The sequence below is a fragment of the Apteryx rowi genome, unplaced genomic scaffold, assembly GCF_003343035.1.
Source record: "Apteryx rowi isolate R43461 unplaced genomic scaffold, aptRow1 scaffold_164, whole genome shotgun sequence".
NCBI lineage: Eukaryota > Metazoa > Chordata > Aves > Apterygiformes > Apterygidae > Apteryx > Apteryx rowi.
In genome coordinates, this window is record NW_020447908.1 from 644,705 (window position 1) to 660,202 (window position 15,498).

The window sequence follows — 15,498 nt, forward strand, 5'->3', positions numbered from 1 at the left end:
TTTAGACCACTAAAATCAAAGCATCTCGGAAACTCTAAATATTTTTATTTAATACTGCCATGGTTATAGGTAAAATTCGCTTAAATTGCAGTTATGCTAGCAATTTAAATAAATAACAAGTAATTATACTACCAGTTTTAAAGACTGTTTGGATGCAGAGGCAGTGTAATCTGTATCCAGAGACAGAGTAGGTTGCGTTGTTCCCTAGTGAACAGCTTCTTCTGTCAGGGGAAGGTTGGCAGGTTTTGGAGAGCATGCCGCACACCTGTGACAAGGACTGCTAGCCCACGCCGAACTGATGACTGGGGTGTAACATTGCAGGGAGAATTGTAAGGATTTCTGAGCACTCTGAAGGACTCTTGAACAGAAAGAGGATTCGAAATAAGCAAACAATAGTCCTCTCCTTTTAAATATTTCTTCATGTGTTAGTGTTCTGCTTTTTAAGCAAAATTAAGCCTGTATGTAAGCAAGAGATTGACTCAACTGTTCCCCCGGAGCTGTCCCTCACCCTCCCCAAGCCCCCAAACATGATCAACTTTGCTTAGTAAGAAAAGCAACAGGTTTAATGGGTAACTGGAAGACAGCAAGAAGTTTGTGTGCATATGAGGGTTAAATTTGTTACCAAGTTTCGCTACTGGTTTTCTGGTTCAAGGCTGAGAAAGGTGTCTGAAAAATCTTGCAATTTTTTGTTAATTTATTAGTCTGATGTCGACATAAATTGAATATGTAGTGGTACTTTTGAAACTATTTTCCTCTGAAGTGCTCTTAGACAATTATTTCATTACATGTATATATCTCTTTTTCTTACAGCTCTGATTAAAAGCAGGAAAAAACTACTTCCCAAACAGAATGCGGCTTACCTTTTGCCTGAAAAGGTGAAATCTTTCAAACAGAAATGGCTGACAAAGGTGTGAAGATACTTCCAGTACAAGTGTACATTGAAGTGGAGTATGACTATGAATATGAGACCAAGGACAAGAAAATTGTGATTAAACAAGGGGAGAAATACATCTTGGTGAAAAAGACTAACGATGATTGGTGGCAAGTCAAAAGGGACGAGAATTCCAAACCCTTTTATGTGCCAGCGCAGTATGTGAAGGAAATAACACGAAAAGCACTGATGCCACCTGTTAAGCAAGCAGGTATGCTGCCAAATAGTGCATTGAAGTTGACACATGGATTACAGAGATCAACAGAAAATGTGAATAAGTTACCAGAGCTTTCTAGTTTTGGAAAATCTACTCCAGTTCAAGTGTCTTGCTTAGTTCGAGATGCCAATCAAAATCTGGGACCAAACAATAGCCCCAGTCAAACTCTTGGTTTGAGTCTGGACCTTACTCAAAATAATGGAAAACTTAACAATGAATTGCAGTCTCCCAAGATTTCCAATCAGTATAGAGCCCTCTCTGTGGGCCATTTCCCGTGTCCAGAGTTCTTGGAAATAGAGAAAACTAGCTTCTTGCATGAACAATCTTGTGATTCTGCAGGAGAAGGCTCAGAAAAAATCCATCAAGATTCTGAATCTGGGGATGAACTCAGTAGTAGCTCCACTGAGCAAGTGCAGGTAAGCTAAAAAATGATCTCTGTAGATTTGTGGAGTTTTCTGTTTTTTCTTTCAAGTATTACTGTAATTATTTTCCTACTGTTTTGATTTTTCTTCCTAATAAATTAAGATTTTTTTAAAAAGTATATTCAAGTAAAAAGTCTTGCCTCCTGATTATTCAAATTTAAAGAATTGATGTGCATCTCTTACTTGCAAAAATAGTTTGATTAATTTGATTTACATTATCCTGTGATTTAATGTTATATGAATATTTCTGTTAAATTTTTTTCTTTATTAAGATTGTTTTGAGGTGACCTTGAATTTAGGTAGTACAGTGATTCTCTTCCAGAGTCAGGGAGCCTACTGCTGTAACTTCTTGTTTCAAAGTCCAACAAGCCTAGAAACTAGAGGAAGATAATGGTGCCAGTTACAGTAGTCAGCTTTTTCTAAGTATGTGTACAGACAGTCCTATGAGCTGTAAATTAATGTATTAGTGAATTTAATAGTTTAAAAATGGTACATTTAGCTTTTGTATGGAATTTAATTTCCAGCTTTATTTTTTTGTAGACTCTTATTGTAATGAGTCAGCCTTGCTAATTCTGCTTCCTACAACTTTACTCTGGATAAAACTCAAACATGAGTTTTCATTAATTAGCATGGAAGAATCTCAAGAATGATATACTCCCTCCTTAGGCTAAAACTGAGCATTGATGTCCTTTTTACTTAGGAAAATGGTTGAAAAAAAAATTTTTTTTAATTATGTTTTAAATCACCCCCCCCCCCCAAAAAAAAACAAACCTTGCCAGCATCTGTTCAGAATATGAAAGGATCTCACTTTAAGTGTCATATTCAAGTAAAAGTTGATTTTAGCTTTAGCAATAAAAATCTTATCATGGAGAGCTGTGGACTGATACCAGTTTGCTAATAAGACACCACTAAGACGATGCTGCTTAGTTAACATGAGTGCATATGGGAAAGATGGAATGGATGATTTATGTAGTCTTCAACTGTGTTAGCTCATATATGTACATACATACATATATATGTTAATTATACATATTAATCAACACTCAGAATTTTTTTTTTATCTCACTATACTCTGAGTGAACTCATTTATATTATGCATATCAATCACTTGGAATTTTTTTTTTTATATATCTTATTGTACTGTTGACCTCTTTCTTGAAATTCTGAGTTTTTCTAGGTACAGGACTTAATGCCTCTAATATTAGTTAACTTTTATGACAAATTTAATTTCACTTATGCTTTTTTCCCCCCTCAAATAATAAGGAGTAAATAGGATTGCTGTATTTAATTCCTCCATTTCTTAATACTTATCTAATGTGAGGATTGATCAATTTTCTTTTACTTTCTCTACAGCAGTGTCCTAGCTCACTATAGTTGGTTTGAGCCACTTAAAACTTGTAAGGATAAAATATTTGTTTGATATTTACTTTAGAGGCATGTCTGTTAGCCCATCTACTGTTCCAGTAACTATTTGCCAAATTAGTGAGAGCATTTCTTTATATCCTGCTTTGAATAGTTTACCATACTTACATTTATATTGCATGTCAAGTCCATTCCTTTTGCTGTATTGAATATAACTTGATGTGTCACCTTCTGTATTTAAAGTAGATGAAATTAATGTTGCATGAGTGTGTTTTGGGAAACAATAATGAATGTATGGCCTGTGGTTTAGTCTCCAGGTGACTTTGTCAATATTGGTATCAGACTTACTATTTTCAACTTTTTGTCCCAATTAACTGACTCAACACCAAAACCTATTTATAAGTTTGGATTTGAGTGGGGCAGATAGGCACATATACTTACAGACTTCACTGTATTAGGCAAGGTCTGAAGATGTAACATTTTTAGGATCCATACTTTTAAGCTTTGAGGAAAATTCCCATTTCATCTACGGAAAAAACATGGCCTTGTTTTACTAATGTTGCTGTGAAACTATTGCTGTTTTTCGTCTTGGACAGTAAGAGTGTGGATGCTCAATATGTTTTGCAGTTGTCTTATTTTAAAACTCCAAAGTAACTTAATTTCATCATGTGGAATCACAGCCTTTTTAAACACAATTAAAATATGAGACATTTAGTAGCCATAGGGTTTAAAGCAGTAGTAGCACTGATGTCACTGTTAGTTCAGTCTACATATTATGAGTGCCAGTCTTCTCCACTGGAACAGCCCCATGTTTTTTATAACTCTTTCAATAATGAGCATTGTTTAGCAGAAATCAGCTGTGCAGAAATTAATGGCTTAGAAAGCTGTTTTTATTGCTCTGTCTGTAGTGAGAACATCAAGTTCCAGGCATTCACACACAAACACAACTTTCACTTTGCAGGACAAGCTGACTGTGGATCTCCATCCTCTCTGCCTGTTGCGGAATTTAGTTTTATGCAGTCTGTGTCATAAAAAACTTCAAGTTACAATGAGATTTGAATAGTATTTTGTCTTAGATTTGTAAGAGTGGAGGCTAGAATGGCCGTAATATGTTTGTGTAGATGAAATTTTCTGCCTACATAAACTCATGGTTTAAGCTATCCGGATTGACAGGCAGTTAGTGTTGATGCAGGACAGAGCAGATATAGAGGTAGACTGAGAGTTAAGGAGCCTGTTTTTTGTATTTGTGTCTTTTTGGAGAAGGAGACTTTAAATCGAATGAGCTCCATGGCTCTGTTTCCAGACAGCTGTAGAATTAAGGGATGGATTAGTCTGAGATGATAATACTCATCCTTAGTCCAGCCTTCAGTGTTTTTTGTCTGTATCCTGAGTACAAATATATGAGATGCAAAGGAGTGCTTGTATTATGAGAAGATCATTCTAGGAAATGGTTACATTATTCTCTGAAAATTATTTTACAACTCTTTTCCAAGATTAAAGTGCAGCTTCTGTAGCTGGACAGTCTCCAGCTCAGAGGTTTGTTGGCTGTGGAAATGCTGGAGGAGCCACGTTCTCCAATGTACTGCACAAAGAAAGGGATTTTTTTTTTTTTCTTAAGCAGCTGAAATCTTGCATGAAATGAAGGATAGAGAGGTGACAGTGTGAGAGCAAAAGAATTTGCTGATGAAGATATGAGCAAATGACCTGGTCAAGAGAACAGAAATGGGTATGAATGCTCGTGCTCTTTTATGCAGAGAAATACCAACAACTGGGTGCAACTCTGATGCATAAAGTGTTCTAAGAATCAGATGATTGCTTACGGACTTGAATCGTAGGAGGGATAGAGATAATTAGAGGAAGTAGGGCTTGGGCAGAAACAAATTCCAATTTAACCAGATTTAAATTAATAGCAATCCATTCTGGTGGAGATGGTAGCTGCAAGTAGAACTGGATTTGAATGGACTGGATCAGGAGTGCACAAATAGGCTTGAGAATCACTGCTTATAGTGCTTGAAGCTGTAAGAATTAATGACATTACTCAAAATTTTAGGAAAATGGTATCAGTTGTGAGAAGGGCAGAAAATACTCCTCAGAGGGGCTAACATTAGGATAGAAGGAAGTTGAGAGGAGAGTTTTGTAGCTGAGGTTGGACAATACTTGAGAAGCAGCTGGGAGGTTACAGTGATATGGAGTCCTGAGTAATTGTTCTGGAGAAATAATTCTATATTTAGGCATACCTAATTTCTCAGGAAAGAAGAATTGAAGCAAAACTGGGAGAAATTAAAAATGGTCTTGAAAAGGAACTTTGCTCAGTGATTGCAGGTAAAACTCTATTAATTTTTTTGAGAGAGGATATGCAGGGAGAAAGAGTTGGATAAGTTTGGAAGTCATGCCAAGAGGAGAGAGAGAGAGAATGGTGTGGTCTCACATCCTCTCACAAGAGAATGTAAGAATGGTACTGCAGGACAGATAAAATAGTTAACAGACAGGCATTAGAATCTGCTTTCAGCAATGCTAATGCATAACTTACCTAAAATACTTTGTTTCAGGTGAGGATGAGTGTTCCCTCCTCTTCTGTCATAAAAGACATGGAATATATAAAATTTTAAAATATTTGCACTGACTTAATATTACTATTTTATGCTTATTAAAAAGATACTGCTAACAGCAGGCTGCTTTTAATCATTGTAAACATAGACAGTGACCTGTTTGCAAAGATTGTTCTTTCATCCTCTTTAGTAATTGACTATTGCATAAACTGTGAAGCACTGAAGGGGATTATCACGAGGATGACTGTTTTGCTTTGATTAATTCTGAGTAGTAAAGATCCTACAAATGGAGCTCTTTCTCTTTTACCTTTGCAGTTTCTCTGGGAATTGCTATAACTTTGTTTTTGCTCAGCTTAAAAAAAAAAAAAAAAAAAAAAAAAAAAAAAGTGTTGTGTTTCTATAGAAAGTGTGAGAGTGCTTCTTCTGCAGATCTTGGCATTCTTGGCTTTGTCTTGCCATTTAGTTGATACCTAACACTAATGATTTTCCACCAGTCATTTTTGTTGGTCAGATATGAACCCTCTAAATAACTACTGGTTTTGTAGGCCCCAGATTTAATTTGCTTCTATTATAAGAAATGTGCTGCTTTTTTTTTTTAAACTTTAATTCTTATGCTTTATAAAAGATTTATGCTTAATGAAACTGAACATGTTTGCAGACTTGTGGGAGTATGTATAATGTAATATTTTAAAAAGATGGTACTTAAAACCTCATTTAATCTCTTAACTTTTTAAAATCAGCATTAGAATAACTATGTTAAATGCTGAAATAGGCCCATTATAATGAGGTGAAGAACACTTCATAACTTTTGATGACAGGAACTAAAAGCTCTATAATTTAAGGAATTTTGTAAAGCACTAACACTAAGGTCATTCCCCCCCCCCCCCCCCCCCCACCAACTGCTGGTAGAACCCTAATCAACCCGAAATATTTTCTGAATTGTATTGGGAACTCTGAATGCTATCTCTCCAGAACCTTTCAGGAATGGTGTGTGTGTGTGTGTGTGTGTGGGGGGGGGGTTTCTTTCTTTCTTTTTTCTTACTCTATGCTAGCAGGTCTGGATAATTTGAATTTGCAAGAGTGCTGTTTTTGATCAGATCTGAATATTTTTAATGTGGAACAACTATGTAAGTCAGCTAGCAGATAACTGTCCCTCTATGTCAGGATGAGTAATTCTGGAACTAGGTGCCCTAAAATGAGAAAACTTGATGTCCCACTAACCTTGCCTGTAGCCCGTATGCTCCTCTGAACTTCCCTGCTGCAAATAGCTTGTCCTCCTTTTCAAAAAACAAGTATTATTGCCACAAGACATTTGTGGAAAAATCATAATCTGGGAGAAAAATGTGTTTTAGTTGGCAGGCTTGTTCTAATACTGACACAAAAGCTGGTGTCTGAATGTTCAGCTGCGTAAGACGCAAATCTGCTTGGTATATGCAGTTTTGTCTTATGAATTCAGATTTGGAACACAGGTCTAGAGCACTGTTAAAATTCTGCAAGTGCCAACACAGTTTTCTGACTTTCCACCCCTATTTACCTTAATTTCATGCAGAAAATGATGAAGTGGAACTTCCAGAACATCAGCTTCCATTCATAAATGCTTTAAACTTATGCTTTTGATCCTGGTAGAACTCTTTAACAGCTCAAATGAAGCTCAAGTTGCACTGCTTAAGGAATAATAGTCATAATATGGAATTAAGGTTTCTGATTTTCACCCAGAAAAGTGTCATTTCTAGTGTGCAATATGAGTTTTAGTGCCTGCTGTCCCACCTGCCTTTTCTTTAGGTAGTACAGAATACCACCCTTAGCATTAATAATAGCAGCATGTTTATGGAAGGCAGAGTAAATGCTTAAATAGAAAAGCAGCGCTAGGAAAGCGAGCTGATATTTTGGCTGACGGCTGCCTAAATTAAAGAAGTTGGAAATACTGGAGATTTCTTCATGCGCAGCTCTTCTGTCAGTTTTAACTTGAGAACCTGCAGACATAGGATGAACTCTAACCTGCTTTGTAATAAACACACACACTGCTGGAAAATATGGGATCATATCTTGTTCTTATGCGTTACGTAACTGTGAACGTAAACAATTATATTCTGTATCATTTAACCTAGTTACTATCTAGGCAGTTGTTTAGTATTGCAGTGCTTGTGTATTAAACAAGTATGCTGTTAATTTGTAGAATGTTAGAGAAAGTATCACTTGTTTCACTTTAGTGCGGCAGAATGATGGGGAACGTATGACTGGACAGAGTAAAATGCACAACGCTTCTTTCAGATAGGCTGTTCTCTCTGGAATAGTAGAGACATTTGTGTTTAAAAAAGGAAAATAAAATCTGTGCATATCTAGTGCCCAAACAGCTGCTATTTCTCTGATGTGTCTTGTTGGATATGTTTAATAAAAATAACATGATCAGAGAAAGGCGTTTTGTTCCTGCGTAGGTTTTATTTTGATGCTGAATTTGTTGACGGAGTCTTTTTCCAATATAGTGAGAATTGATGATGATCAAGAGTTTCAGAAGACTTCTGTGATGGTGAGTGATTGGGAAATACCGTGGTAGATTATACTCACCAATTTTGAATTTAGTCGCTCTTTATATAATGCAATTGATGGCTTCTGAGCTGGTTCTCAAGAAAGATCTTGACTTTTTACTAAATTGCTTTATGAAAAAGTGTCAGATTAACGCAAAGAAGCAGTCAAACAAACAAAGAGAATGTTGGTAGTAGGAAACAGAGCAAAACAAAAATGCAGAACTTTGCAACTAATCCCATGGTATTTCTGTGTTTTAAATACTGTGTGCAGTTTTTGGCCCCCCTCATCTTGCAAAGTTGGGGGGGGGGGAAAAGAAGCTCTCGCAGAGCCGAAAATAGCATAGAGAAGGGTGAAAAGTATGAACAGAGGCATAGAACAGTGCCTGTGTGAAGAGAAGCAGCTCTTCAGGTTGGAAAACACAGGAGTGAAATGGAAATGTGACTGACTTTGAAGAAGCTGAATATAGTGTGATTGTTCATGGTATCTTTCAATACAATAACTGCAGCTTATGAAATGAAATTAATGTGGTGGCAGCAAACAAAAAAGGAAATTCTTCATACAACATTTATGTAACACTTGGCTAAGCTCTGGAAATTACAACCACTGGAAATTGTGAATGTTAAAAGCTCACCTGCGTTAAAGGATTGATTTCATACTTTCGTGGAAGAAAAATCTATCAAGGGCTATCAAGAAGAGAACCCTTTCCTGTGGCTTAGCTGACACTTGAGCTATGATCAACTGAGACTAAGAATACATTTGGGATGTCAGTGCAGGCCTCCCATGCCTCCCTGGCAACTGCAATTGATGGATGTTTGGTCCTTCTTATTCCTTAACCTAGTGCCTTTCACAGGTGTGTCCCTGGTATCAGAAAGATAAGGGAGTGTAGGAAAAGCATTAATTCTTGAAAATTTGGTAGATGTCAAAGGCTTTGAATAAGAACCATGCAAAAAACTTTCACTCTGGTGGATGCACAGTTAGTACTGCATACAGAAAACTCCTAATTAAGTAGGTAGTATATTGTAAGTATTGCTACTGAAATGGCTAAGAATGTTGAGAAGTAAAATAACCTCATTTTTGATACTTTATTTTCTTTCTCTAGTTTTTTTTCCCTCCTTGCTCTGTCTTTTCTGTTGTAAACTCTTCAGAGATTGAGAGCATCATTGAGAACAACGATGTTCTGAAGACTGGCATAGGTATTCTGCTAAGCAAAGTCTATGTTTTGATGAATTCCAGTTCTCCTTCTGATAAAACAGTTTTGTAAATGAAAGCCAGCAGTTGAGGAACTGTCTGAATGGGCTGGGTTTATTGCTTTAAGTTGTTTTTTGATGTTGTTATCTGGCTTCAATTTCTGATTGTAATCAAAGTTCACGATTAGTATTTACTGACGCCTCTCTTTAATCTTACATATGACTTTTTTGAATTTAATTGACGCAGTTTTAATTGTTCCTCTTTTAAATGGTTTGCCTGAGGCTTTTGGGTGATCTTCAGATCATCCAGTTAAATTAAGTAGCTTCCCTGTATTCCATTAAGCTCACCACTGAAAAGTGGAGTTTTATGTATGTTTTTAGTGGTGGCCAGTATAAGCAGTTGTCATCTTTCTTTTACTTTCCTGTGTTCTCTTTCAGCTGCAGCACTTTGCTGCTCTAGTCGCCACATGACTCTACAAATATTTATTGCCAGTATAGCACTGAGGAGGAATGGTGCTGGCTTAAGCAGTGTTGTGACCAAGTATGTAAATACTGGTGCAGTAATAGCAAAGGCCATACTCCTTTAGAACAAATTGAATAGATATAAATAGTCAAGTGCAAAGCTCTGCAAATCTCACAGGTGGAAGGACACACTTGCCTTTTTAGTATCACTTATATGATGAGACTTCTGCTACAAATGTGCTAATGTATAGAAACACTCTGACAAAACATTATGTCTGATTTAAAAAAAAAAAGTGTTTACCAAAAAAAAAAAGTTTGCTTACTCTCAGCTGGTTGTTCAGCATATGTAATAGTGTTGTGTACACATATTTCTTTTCTAAATAGCCCGATAAATTGCCAGGGTGGTGTTTAGAAATGATTTGTGCGACAACAGAAACTTTACACCATGTTGCTTTTAGTCATTGTTTGTTCTTTAAGAATTCAGGAAGATATTTTTTGATAAGTTATTTTAGAAGAAACTTTGATCTATGGGAAAGTGTTGTAATGCTTAGAAAAAATGAGGTTCTTGAGTAATTACTCGACTATTTTTCCCACTGAAATTGAATAAAGGTGTCCCCCCCCCCTCCCCCCCCCCCCCCCCCCCCCCCCCCCCCCCCCCCCCCCCCCCACTGCTGAGGGTCTGTCAATACATTTAGCACTGTCCATATCAATTCCTGGTTATCTGCATCCAGTTCAAAGAGCTAATTGGTATCTGTGTCATGCATAATTGCATAGTGCTTTTAGATGCAGGGGAATATATTTGTATGTGTGTGTATGTACGTGCGTGTGTGTGTATTTGTTTTCTTGTATTTTTGAGCAAAACATAACTGCTTTGTAACCAGCCTAACCAAGGCTGGCAGTTCTTCTGCTACAGTAGTTCCCTGACTTTTTAGGTTGGGAGTCACTCTTCTGTTCCTTGGTAGCAATTTGATCCTCATTTGCACCCCCCAAAATGTTCGAGGTGCACTCCTGCACAGTGACTTCCTGAGATATAACCATCAGTATCTGATGTATTGCGGGGGAAGAGGGGGGCTAGGGGGTGAAGGACATGTGTCCTGGCTGAGGTCTTATCTGTCCTTATCCTCCTTCTCAGGTGGTCTGTTCTAACTCTTAATGGTATCTTCATGCTATCCTAAGGCCCTGTACTCCTTGCACCATATCCCTTGTTACTTCTTAATCTCCATTTCCCTGCCTACACAGATATCCCAGAGGGTTTCAACGCTTCTCCCAGCCTGGCTCTGTGGCTGCCTTGCTTTAGCCAGGGAGCTTGAGCCTGAGCTCCCCCGCAAGAGGAAGCGAGGCCCTGCCAGCGGCCCTGCCGTCGCCCTGCATTTTCCTTCCAGCCCCTTCGCTCGCTCGCTCTCAGCTCAGCTGCTCGTACCTGTGCCGGCGGCAGATCCTGATTAGTGATCCATTGCTACCTTCACAGTTATGAACTGCCACTGTTGGCTTACTTGCTTTCTTTCCTCTTGTCTTGGCCAACTCAGAGGGCCACGTTCCTGGTACTCTTCCATGCCTCTCTCCTTAAGGGACCTGTCTCCGTTCCTCCTCTCCCTGAGTTTGAGAACATTTGTTCTTATAGCAAGGTGTGGGTTGTTATGTACCAAGATAGAAATTTTCCTGTAATTTTGTTATTTACTTTCCAATTAAGTTAACTGTGTGTGTAAAAACTGCACTGCATCCCTCTTCTCTGCTTCATTTTATATAAATGTTGAGAATATGCTCTTAAATTGCTGTTTTAACTATCAGTAGAGGAAAAACTTGGTTTTCCCATGTTCAACTTCTTTTCTTTTATGGAGAAAAAACAGAAAAACCCAAATCCCAACTGCTTTGGTAAAATCTAGCTCTAAACTTTTTCTTCTTTTGTGCTTTGTAAACCTCTGCAGACTCTGCAGGTTTTGTCCAAGCTCATGATTTGATGAAACCCCATATAGCATTTATGAGGGCTGGAGACAGAGTGCGTTCCAGCAGGTTGTCGCAGTTGCATATCTTCAGCACACTTTCTTATTAAAACAAACACAGAACTTTAGGGGGAAACAAGAAGTTACATTGGCAATTTCTTTCCTTGCAATTGATTTCTGAGGAAAGATTTTTTTTCCTCTGGTATTTAGTAGCCAGTGAGAAGGGCCACACCTGGGGTTAACCCTTCCTGTGGCTGTTTGCTCTTTCACTGTCTGTTTCATGACTCCTCCTTGGCTTCTTGTAACAATCTTCAGCTCTGGTAACAAATGTAATCAATATTGATGAGACTTGTTTTTTTTTTTTTAAATACTGTATGCTAGGCCAAGGTGATTTCCACTCACTCATTCAGTGAGTGGAAATGATAGAGCAAAATCATGTTGCACTTCTGTGAATTCCTCTGTCTTGCCTAGTGGTCATAACTGTGCTCGGAAAGACGCAGTTAAGTTAAACTAAAACATGTAATGATAAAGCTCCAAGTTCTGCAATGGAAGTCTCATTCTCACTCATCTGTAGCAACTGCGTTACCAGATGGTAGGTCTTCCTTTTGATTAGAAGATTCATCTACCTTTTACCCATTGATCATTTGCTGAAAGGTGCAAAGCTGATGTTGGGTGGTTCTCACTGAACACCACCAGTTGATAATGGCTAACTAGGCAGTCAGCTGGGAATGAGAAGACAAACTGGTCATTGTAGCTTGAAAGACTCTGTTTAAAAGCTGTGTCCACAGTTGGTCTCAAGAATTTCATGTTCTTTTCCTGCTCTCTGCTTTATTTACTCTGAATACTGAATTACAGAAATAACTGTGTTCTTAAAAATGAAAGAAATTCTTGCTAGAGTAAGGAAAATAAAGGGGAAGAAAGTACGGAAATGTGTGGCTGAGTTTCATGTTTTCTGCCCTAAAACTGAGCGCCAACAAACTGTCTGCAAATAGAGAAACAGACTTAAGAAGTACAGTCATAGGGCAATTGCATATATTTTTAGTTGCTGTGGGGGGAAAAAAAAAAGATGCAACCTGGTTTAGATTGCTGTGAGAATTATTGCTGTACTTAGTTCTGCTTCAACTAGTACATACAGCTTGTTGCTGAGTAAAATGATTGCATGTCTCTGGGATTTTGAGATAGTAATCTTTAATAGTACAATTGTGTAGCTCTTCTGCATTTAACAAAAACTGAAAAGTGATCTTAAAAATCTCTGCTAACTTCTTGAAGCTATGTGCTGTGGGTTGGATATATTTCTAACGAAATTTGTCTTACTGTTTTGTACACTTTGCAAAATGGAATCAGAATGTTAAACTCTGAGTTATCGTAGCCTATTCTAGCTCATTTAAAGAGGAGAATTAAAAAAAAAAAAGTAGAAGCTACATAACTTATTTATAGTTTTTTTTGTGTGTGGCCTTAAACAGCTAGTAAAGTTAGTATTCTTACTTTGCTCAAATTTTGATAAAGGATCTCTTATCTAAATGTGCCAACTACTAGCACTTATTTTATTCATCCTATTATGTCTTTAAAATCTTTCAGAATTTGAAACTGAAATCTTGTCTTAAACAGGTGTGTGTATGTCCTGTCTGGCATGAGGCTTGGCTTTGTACCTGATTCTTCATTACCAAAAAAAATGAGTTGCGCATCATGTAATAGTAGATGATGTTTGTCTTAAGTCATAAAATACATATGAGCATGAGGGGTTTTGAGCAGCCTAGCAAAACTTCAAAATTTTGATTGTGCTCTGGAGCAAATCCACTGTGGAAGCAGTGTCTTCTGAATTTAGTAGGACTTGTGGCATTTTGTTCTTCTTCTTCTCTTCAGTTCCATATTTCCATATATTTGAAAACATAAATGACAGATACTAGTATACACAAAATTCTTATGGTTTATTTGAAAATTTTATCATGCAGACTAAAAAGCTGAGCATATGTGTATACTGGAGGTGACAATATAAGTAGCCAGCTTGATGTCCTGTTAAGAGCCCAATTTATAATGGGAATTTAATTTTGAACTGCTTTTCCAGTGAAGCTGTAAACTTTGACACAAGTACCTGACATTTTCCTAATAAACCTCATTAAAGGGGGGTAAGGTCAATTAACAGTGTCTTTTATAACATGAATGTTGGCATCCAAAATCATTAGTGTTTTTCCTGCTCAGAGAGGTTTAAACACAAAATGCAAATCTAAAATGTTGCAAAAAACCAAGGAACATGTGTTGACTTAATTCTAAATGCATAGCTGAGATCATGCTTTTGCCCCGTTTTGCTTGTTGCCTTAAGGTTTCCTTCAGGCAGGATGGTGAATGTCCTGGTCCAAAGCACTGGAAGCCAGTAAGGATGACAAAGAAATGCAGTATCCTGCTGACTCCTTTGAATATTAAGTAGCAATCACTGCTCCAAGTTGTTTCACAAGTGACTTTGTCTTATACCTTCTATAAATCTTGCTGTCTATAATGCAACCCATTGATTATATTCAGTGTTATACAGTGAGAATGTGAGATGATATTGGCTGCAAATGCCGATTTGGTAAAGGATGATCCAGTAAAGGGACTGATATGTGGCAAGCCGTTTTTAAAGACAGGGAGACTTAGCTATTCACTGTTGCTTGAAATTTGCCAGGTAAAAGAGTTTTGACTTGAAATACAGATGTTTTAAATAATCTGTTTTAGTAATGAGCTAAACTAATAAGTGGGAGCTTAAGATCTAATTTTAGTTTAAACAGTCAAATGATTACCCACATTAATTGAAATCACGTCTATATATGTTAAAAATTATAAATAGTGTGTGCAAATATTTGTTGTATCATATATTGCTCCGGTGATGCTTGGGGGAAGGTTTATGTGGAGAAAAGAGCCTATCAAACGGGCGATCAAAGCCATGCTAAACAGCTTCTTGTCCCAAATCCTTTCTAAGTGAGGATTTTTTTTTCATATTAATGTATTATGCTAAGCACTTCAATAAGGGTATGCTTAGTAGTGACAGAAGTGACATCTTTAATTGATATTTGTAACTTCTTGCTACTACTAGAATTTCATTTCTCTATATGTCAGTATGGCCAAAAGCTAAAAGTGGCATAAAACTTCTGCTTTTGCTCCTAGCCTACTCTGTATGATAAAGCATAAAGTATGCACGTGTGTTTTAGCAGTGTAAAATCTTCCTAGGGCTTTTCTTCCTTGTTCCTCTGAGATGCATGGTGGCTGCATGGCTCATGCTACATTGAGTCTGGTTGAACGGCTTCAGTTGTATGTATTTTTAGGGTTGCTATACTGACTTTGTGCCAGACTGTTTGCTCATCTTTTAACCCCCTGAGTTCAGTGGAATTCTAAAAACACAAATTCTAGTAATTTCATTTACTGTTGTTGAGAAAACATAGGTAATCGCCACATATACTCAGTTGCAACTTCTGTGAAGACAAAAGAATTTGGGGTAATCTTACTTCAAAGCCTATTAAGCTTTACATTTTTAATATAGCTGTGACTGAACAGCAAACTTTTAACAGTCATCAGTCAAAATAAGCTTTATTTAATGACAACGATGTTTCAAAATGCTGTCTGGATAGCTGGCTGATCAAATCGCAGCTCTGTTAATTCTTTTGCTGACCATCATAGGACCTAGAGCCTTGAACTCCTCGAATGCCTGCAGTTGCCAATAGCTACCTTGCTAGAGAAACTCAATGCATATACTGAAAATCTCTTTACAAAAAAGCATGGAAATCAATGGCAAAGCATTTCTGTGAAAATGCTTTTATAAAGCAATTTTAAATACTTTAACATCTTGTTTTTCCTTTCTGTTTTACTCATGGCAAATTATCCCGTTTTCCACAAATAGTAATACTTTAAATATTTTTCACTTGTTCATGATA

At 37.2% G+C, this 15,498-nt stretch overlaps 1 protein-coding gene across 10 annotated transcripts in view; it reads left to right on the top strand.

Annotated features, from left to right (window-relative positions):
* The first annotated feature begins 812 nt into the window (after positions 1 to 812).
* The window catches only part of ARHGAP12 (Rho GTPase activating protein 12), an 80,232-nt gene continuing 65,546 nt past the window's right edge, over positions 813 to 15,498 (top strand). For all 10 annotated transcript variants that reach the window (XM_026060057.1, XM_026060058.1, XM_026060059.1 and 7 more), the window contains exon 1: positions 813 to 1,564. In XM_026060057.1, coding sequence (XP_025915842.1) covers positions 896 to 1,564 — 669 coding nt within the window. In that variant the 5' untranslated portion in view covers positions 813 to 895. The remainder of the gene's footprint in view (positions 1,565 to 15,498) is intronic.